This window comes from Mesitornis unicolor, unplaced genomic scaffold (assembly GCF_000695765.1).
Source record: "Mesitornis unicolor isolate BGI_N332 unplaced genomic scaffold, ASM69576v1 scaffold36172, whole genome shotgun sequence".
NCBI classification, from domain to species: Eukaryota; Metazoa; Chordata; class Aves; order Mesitornithiformes; family Mesitornithidae; genus Mesitornis; species Mesitornis unicolor.
Genome location: NW_010167781.1, coordinates 1,745 through 7,970, shown reverse-complemented (window position 1 = coordinate 7,970; position 6,226 = coordinate 1,745). Strand labels below are relative to the sequence as shown.

Below are 6,226 nucleotides of genomic sequence, written 5' to 3'. Positions count from 1 at the left end.
CAGGGCGGGGTGGAGGCCGGGGGAGGGCATCCGAGGGTCTGAGACACCGGCCTGCCCTCAGCATGCCCGGCCCTAGCGGGCTCAGCCACCTCCTTCCCTCCGCAGAGACTTCATCGAGCAGCACTACGTGACCCTGAAGAAAGCAAACCCAGATTTCCCTATCTTGATCCGCGAGTGCTCCGGTGTCCAGCCCAAGCTCTGGGCTCGGTACGGTGAGTGTCGGGGCGAGGGGGGGGTCCCTGCTGGGAAGCGCCCCCTGAGGAGGAGGCCAGAGCCCCGCGGTCTGCAGCAGAGGGAGGGTGTGGGGGGTGTCAGCGATTACAGCAAGGGACAGCGATGGTGAGGGAGCAGCTGTCCGAGAGGTGAGGCTTGGCTTCAGAGAGGTGTGTTACACGGTGGGAGGCTAAAGAGGGACCTACAGCTCAAAGGGTGCTTTGCCAGCTTGTGTCCGTGATCCCCCAGCCCTGTGGGACTCCAATACAGAAAAGCATACAGCAAATTTTCCAGCGCTGTTTTACTGAAGTGCTTGTGAGCGTCTTGATGTGAGCAGGCCAAAAGCCACCAGGTTGCTTTGGGATGTGGTGGTGGCCTCTGCCCAGCTGCTCTGCAGCGAGAGGTAAGAAAAAGAGGCGAGGCAGTCAGTTAGGCTGAGGTGGTTTTTCTCCAAAGGTAAAAAAAAGGGGATTGAGAGCTCCCTCAGCAAGTTTGCAGATGACACTGAGTTGAGTGGCAGTGTTGATCTGCATGAGGGTAGGAGGGCTCTGCAGAGGGACCTGGATAGGCTGAATCCATGGGCTGAGGCCAATTGTGTGAGCTTCAACAAGGCCAAGTGCCAGGTCCTGCACTTCAGTCACAATAACCCCATGGACGCTGCAGGCTTGGGGACGAGCGGCTGGAAAGGACCTGAGGTGTTGGTGGACAGCAGGATGACCATGAGCCAGCAATGTGCCCTTGAGCCAAGAAGGCCAACGCCATCCTGGGGTGGATAAGAAGGGGTGGTTGTAGGGCAGAGAGGTTCTCCTGCCCCTCTGCTCTCCCCTGCTCACACCACAGCTGCAATCTTGTGTCCAGTGCTGGGTCCTCAGCTGCTTCCTCAGCTTCCTCAGGACAGGAACTGCTTGAAAGAGTCCAGCAGGGCCACAAAGATGCTGGAGGGAGTGGAGCATCTCCTGCTGAGGAGCGGCTGAGGGAGCTGGGGCTCTTGAGCTTGGAGCAGAGGAGACTGAGGGGTGCCCTCATTCCTGGGGATCCATTGGGAAAGGGCAGTGTCAGGAGGAAGGAGCCAGGCTCTGCTCTGGGATGGCCAATGCCAGGACAAGGGGCAATGGTCCCAAGCTGGAGCACAGGAGGTTCAAGCTGAAGATGAGGCCAAACTTTGTGAGTGTGAGGGTTCTGGAGCATGGCCCAGGCTGCCCAGAGAGGTTGTGGAGTCTCCTTGTGTGGAGACACCCAAAGCCCTGGCCGTGTTCCTGTGTGACTGCTCTGGTGATCCTGCTGTGGCAGGGGTTGCACTGGGGGAGCTTTCCAGGTTCCCTCCAACTCCTGACATGCTGGGATCCTGTGAAAGGCTGAGGATAAAGAGAAGGTGGGAATGATCATTTGGGCACAAATGGGGGTGGGTGCAAAAGGGTGGTGATGGGAGCCTGGGCTGTGACACCAGTGGCACTTGGGAAACCTAAAGCAGGGTTTTGGGTCACCCTTGCACCAGAAAAGGACCAGGGCACCCGTCCCCACACTCAGTCTCTGTCTTTCCTGCAGAGTTTGGCAAGGAGAAGAGCGTGCCGCTCAACAACCTTACTGTGGACGAAGTGGCCAAGGCCTTGGAGAGCGTTGTGAAAAGCAAGGTGTGAAGACAGACAGTAAACACGCACGTGCTGAAGACTCGACTGCTGATCTTTAATGTAAACCGCGTGTATCTTTAACTCATCAATCTCATAAACGCAACGTGCTTACCCTGAGCTTCACGTGTTGGGTTTAGAGCCCAAAGGCGCTGCTGGAGGGAACGGCCAATCCAGCAGTGTTTAAACACCACCCCCTTGACATCAAGGGCCCGTCTGCTCAGGCTGCAGCTCAGCTCTGCCCCTGCACCAGGCTCTGGGGTGGCATGGGGCAGCCTCCTGGTAGCTGCAAGGTGACCACAAGGATAGGAGCAGCTGTATCTTGCCAAGGACCAGCATCCCTGTGCAGCCAGCGCTGGTGCTTACAACTGCTGGTCAAACCCCTGGCCAGCCCTTGGGAAAGCAGGGCACAAGGTGATCAAATGGTTTACTCCTTGGAGTAGGAAGGAGGTGGCACGGCCTAGGAGAAGGCAGGCAACGTGGTGTGGCAGGGACTGAAGGCAGAGGCTCCCAGCGGCTACCTGACCATGTCCAGCAGCGCTTGTGCCTGCTCCTGGAGTTCTGGGGTGTTCAGGTGCTGCTCCAGGGCCCGGTGCCCGCCTTGGCTGACAAAATCAGCAGCGGCCTGTGCGAGAGGAGAGGGGGGAGCGCTGGCTGCCACAGCTGGGCCTGTCTGCACAGGGAGCGGGGTTGAGGGAACTCCCCAGGTGCTAAAGTCTCGACCTGAGAGTGCACAGAGCTTGAAGCACAACTGAAGTAAAAGAATCCCCCACATAATAACCTTGAAGGGTACAGCAACCTGCCCAAAACCCAGTCCTTGTCAATGGAAAGGAACTCCCTGGAGACAGGGGGACCCCCATCTTCTATCTCAAACAGTTGCCCCCCTTCAAGCACGTGTCTGGGTGCTGAGGAAGGGGGCTGAGCACGGCAATGAGTGAAAGCAGCATCGTTTAAATAAAATAATCCCGATTTTAGGATCTTGCACTCAACTCTGGGGGAGGCACCCCCCGCTCTTACCTCTGGCCAGTGCAGGAAGAGGAGGTGCAGCAGCTCCAGGCACTGCCCCACCACTTCGGGGTCGGCCGGCGCCAGGGTGGGCAGCAGCAGGGGCAGGGCCAGCTGCCGGTGCAGCTCCTGGCAATACCTTGGCCCCTTCTCCGCGATGTTGCACAGAACCGTCAGGACCTGGGTGGAGAAGCCATGGGAGGGAGGGAGCAATGAACACTTCGTTAGTGGGCAGAGGATTCCCAACAGGCTCTAAAAAACTCCCCATGTCCTCCCTGGAGGTCCCACCGGGTGCTTTCCCAAAGCCCCCAGGACCCCCTAGAGCTTTAGGGTCTTCCAAAAGGAGGTGGCAGCAGCCTCCCCGGGCCCACTGCAGGTGCTGGCAGACCTGGCCCCAAGTTACCATCTGCCTTGGGACCCCTTTTCTCCCAGGACAAGGCTCTCTCAAGGGTCACTACAGACATGGTGACTTCAGGGGAGGTGGGTGGGGGCCCTACCACAACATGAGACCTCCAACGTGAGCACCGTGCGTGTGGGATTCACCTTCCTGAAAGCCCAGAGCTGGGGCACGAGGCGAGGTCTTACCAGCACGGTGGCCATCTGGGAGCACGGCAGGAGCTGCAGCAGGGCCGGGAGCAGGTCCAGGGAGAGCAGAGCGGAGCAGAAGAAGGGCTCATCCGCTGGAGAGACCAAACACATCAAGAAAATCATTGTTTCTGTAGACACGATGCCACAAATCTGCCAGGAATCGAGGCAGGTCCTGGCAGCCGCGTTGGCTCTGCTGGCAGGACGCTCACCCGTGAGGTTGTTCAGCAGCCAGAGGCACTCCTGAACCATGAACGGGTGCTGCTGCAGGAAGCGCTGCAGGATGAGGAAGAGGGCAATGAGCAAGCGCTCGTCCTGGACCTGGGCTCCCCAGCCCATCTCCTCCGCGAGCAGGTTGCTGAGACACCGCAGCACCGGGCAGACGAGCTGCGAGGTGACAAAAACACGAAGCCCTTCAGCCACAGCACATCCTCACAGCAAAGCTGAGAGCAACCAGCGCCCCGCTCACATCTTACCAGCTCCAGGCCCTCGGGAACGTCCTGGGGGATTTCGGAAGCCAACTCGAGCAAGAGCGAGCTGAGGGCGGGCACGGCCCCCAGCGCCTGCAGTGCCGCGCTGGCTGTGTGGCTGCAAAGGGAAGGGACAGCGTGGTTGCTCTTGGCCTTCAGGGAAAAGCACTGCAGCCCTCAGCAAACAACAGGGCTTGGAAATTCACAGCGCTCTCCTGAACCACCACAGCGCTCATTTCGTGTCGCTGAGCTCATGAGGAAGGTTAAAAGCCCTGGGCAAACAGATCTGCTGGGATCACAGAATCCCAGAACGTTGGGGATTGGAAGGGACCTCAAAAGCTCATCCAGTCCAATCCCCCTGCCGGAGCAGGAACACCCAGATGAGGTTACACAGGAAGGCGTCCAGGCGGGTTTTGAATGTCTGCAGAGAAGGAGACTCCACAACCTCTCTGGGCAGCCTGGGCCAGTGCTCTGTCACCCTCACTGAGAAGAAGTTTCTTCTCAAATTTCAGTGGAGCCTCCTGTGTTCCGTGATCTATGTGGTCTCGATCCTTCTTTGAGTACCCACACATTTCCTTTCTGCTGGGGCTGCTGAAAGAGGTGGCACCGGAGCAGCCACACCAAGGCAGGCAGAGATTGTTGGTGGCATCCAGGCCGGATGGGTGACACTGGGCCAACCCCAGAGGCTCCAGAGCATTCGGGAAGCTTGGCTTGGAGGTGCAGGGGACACCTCCAGACACGGGGAGGTGACTGGGGTGGTTTCAGAGGACTAGGAACAGCCTCTTCCCATTAATCACTTGTTATCACCCTGTAAAGGAGCTCAGCAATCCTGCAAACAGCCTGTGTGCGCTCAGATATGAGTGGGAACACCCAGGATGGCAGGGAAATGGCTTTCCCAAGGGAAAGAGGTGAGGAGAGGCAATCCAGATCCCCGAGGCTTTGTGCCTCTCCATTTGACTGCCCCCAGGGAACTCAAAATGAGGAGAAAAGCGCATTTACCTGCAAATGATGTAGTGGAGACACCACGCGAACTCCACGGCTGCTCCCATCCCAGCCTTGAGGCTGGAGCAAACCAATCGAAGCATGTGCTGGGGGAGAACCGAGTCCAGAACCAAGCTGGGGGCAGAAGAGCAGAGACAATGGAGGCTCAAAGCAGAGCACAAGCAGGACAGACGACTGACAGGGAGACACCAGCCCTGGCCACCGAGCAGGGAGCTGCTCTCCCCCATACTGGGGATCACGTGCTCCAAAAACACACCTGCAAGGGGCTCTTACCTAAGGGTAAGGCCCAGCACAAGCTCTCTCTGTCCATGGCAGGGCCTGGGGGCACTCGGGACACCTTGTCTGGGTCACATTTTTGACACTGAGAGCTGCCAAGCTGATTTTTTCCTTCGCAGGAGGAACACAGAATTTCCCTGTGAGCCTACGCTGCCCGTCACTGTCCTTTACCGAAATACCAGAGCTGTCTGCTCAGATGAGGCCGAGGGAAAAGAGTCAGGCCCTGCACCCTGATCCGCAACAAAACCTCCACAATTCCGGTAGGATTCTGCTCTGAACTATTAATATCACTGGGATGGGAGAGGCGGCGTTGTCCCTGGCACGCAAATACCACGCCAGGCCGCGGGGCCCGTCCTGATGCAGGATTCAGAGGCTGGTACTCACGGTACGATCTCTGCGGGGGCTTCCTTGGCTTGGAGGAGCTGCGAGAGGACGTAGCCCAGGCCTTCCAGCACAGCCTCGTGCGGGGACTGCAATCAAACAGAGCAAAGCTAATCCTGCGTGACAGAGCCCGAGGGATCCCGGGGTGCCAGCTGCTACACTGGGGAGAGGGCGATACCTCTCTGTAATGCCACACCGAGCAGCTGAGCAGCACATTTCCCCCGTGCCTGGGGGAGAGGGGGCACAGCAGGGCGGTAGAGCAGGCTATGACCACACCAAAGCTGGGCTGTGCCCCCTCCCTGCACTCCCATGGGCTGTGGCTGCAGGGATCCAGGAGCCCAAACACGGCAGCAGAGCTGCTCTGGGCATTCAGTCCTGCACAGGACAGCCCTGCTCTCTGGGCCTCATCTGCCTGCTGGACCCAAGCCCTCAGCTCCCCGTGTTACAGACTGGTTGTTGTCCATCCAGCTTTACAGATGTGAGAGATTCAGCTAGAACAGAGCACAAGGTGGTGACCTGAGCCCCAAAAATGGAGTGCAGGAGAGCCCATTCCCAAGGGAACAGCCTCTACGGAGGGGTCTCTGCCCGTGGCCACAGCTGGATGAGGGCTGGTAACCCGGTGCTCTCAGCCAGTGTCTGAAAGGCCTAAGAAAAGGTGTCTTTCTGGGG

General features: G+C 58.5%; 2 protein-coding genes across 2 annotated transcripts in view; one reads left to right on the top strand and one right to left on the bottom strand.

The window, feature by feature from the left end:
* Nucleotides 1-105: 105 nt before the first annotated feature.
* On the top strand, nt 106-1,850 carry NDUFA2 (NADH dehydrogenase (ubiquinone) 1 alpha subcomplex, 2, 8kDa; the record flags this gene model as incomplete). The annotated part of the gene is made up of 2 exons (XM_010178812.1): nt 106-212; nt 1,759-1,850. Coding segments are annotated over 2 exons (199 nt in total), but the record flags the coding sequence as incomplete, so codon positions are not given.
* A 505-nt stretch (nt 1,851-2,355) lies between these two features.
* Nucleotides 2,356-6,226, bottom strand: part of TMCO6 (transmembrane and coiled-coil domains 6) — a gene marked incomplete at its 5' end in the record, with an annotated part of 5,176 nt that continues 1,305 nt past the window's right edge. The window contains 7 exons of the mRNA XM_010178811.1: nt 2,356-2,463; nt 2,856-3,023; nt 3,429-3,523; nt 3,641-3,815; nt 3,905-4,016; nt 4,898-5,014; nt 5,561-5,646. Of these exons, the coding sequence (XP_010177113.1) occupies nt 2,356-2,463; nt 2,856-3,023; nt 3,429-3,523; nt 3,641-3,815; nt 3,905-4,016; nt 4,898-5,014; nt 5,561-5,646 (861 nt within the window). The remainder of the gene's footprint in view (nt 2,464-2,855; nt 3,024-3,428; nt 3,524-3,640; nt 3,816-3,904; nt 4,017-4,897; nt 5,015-5,560; nt 5,647-6,226) is intronic.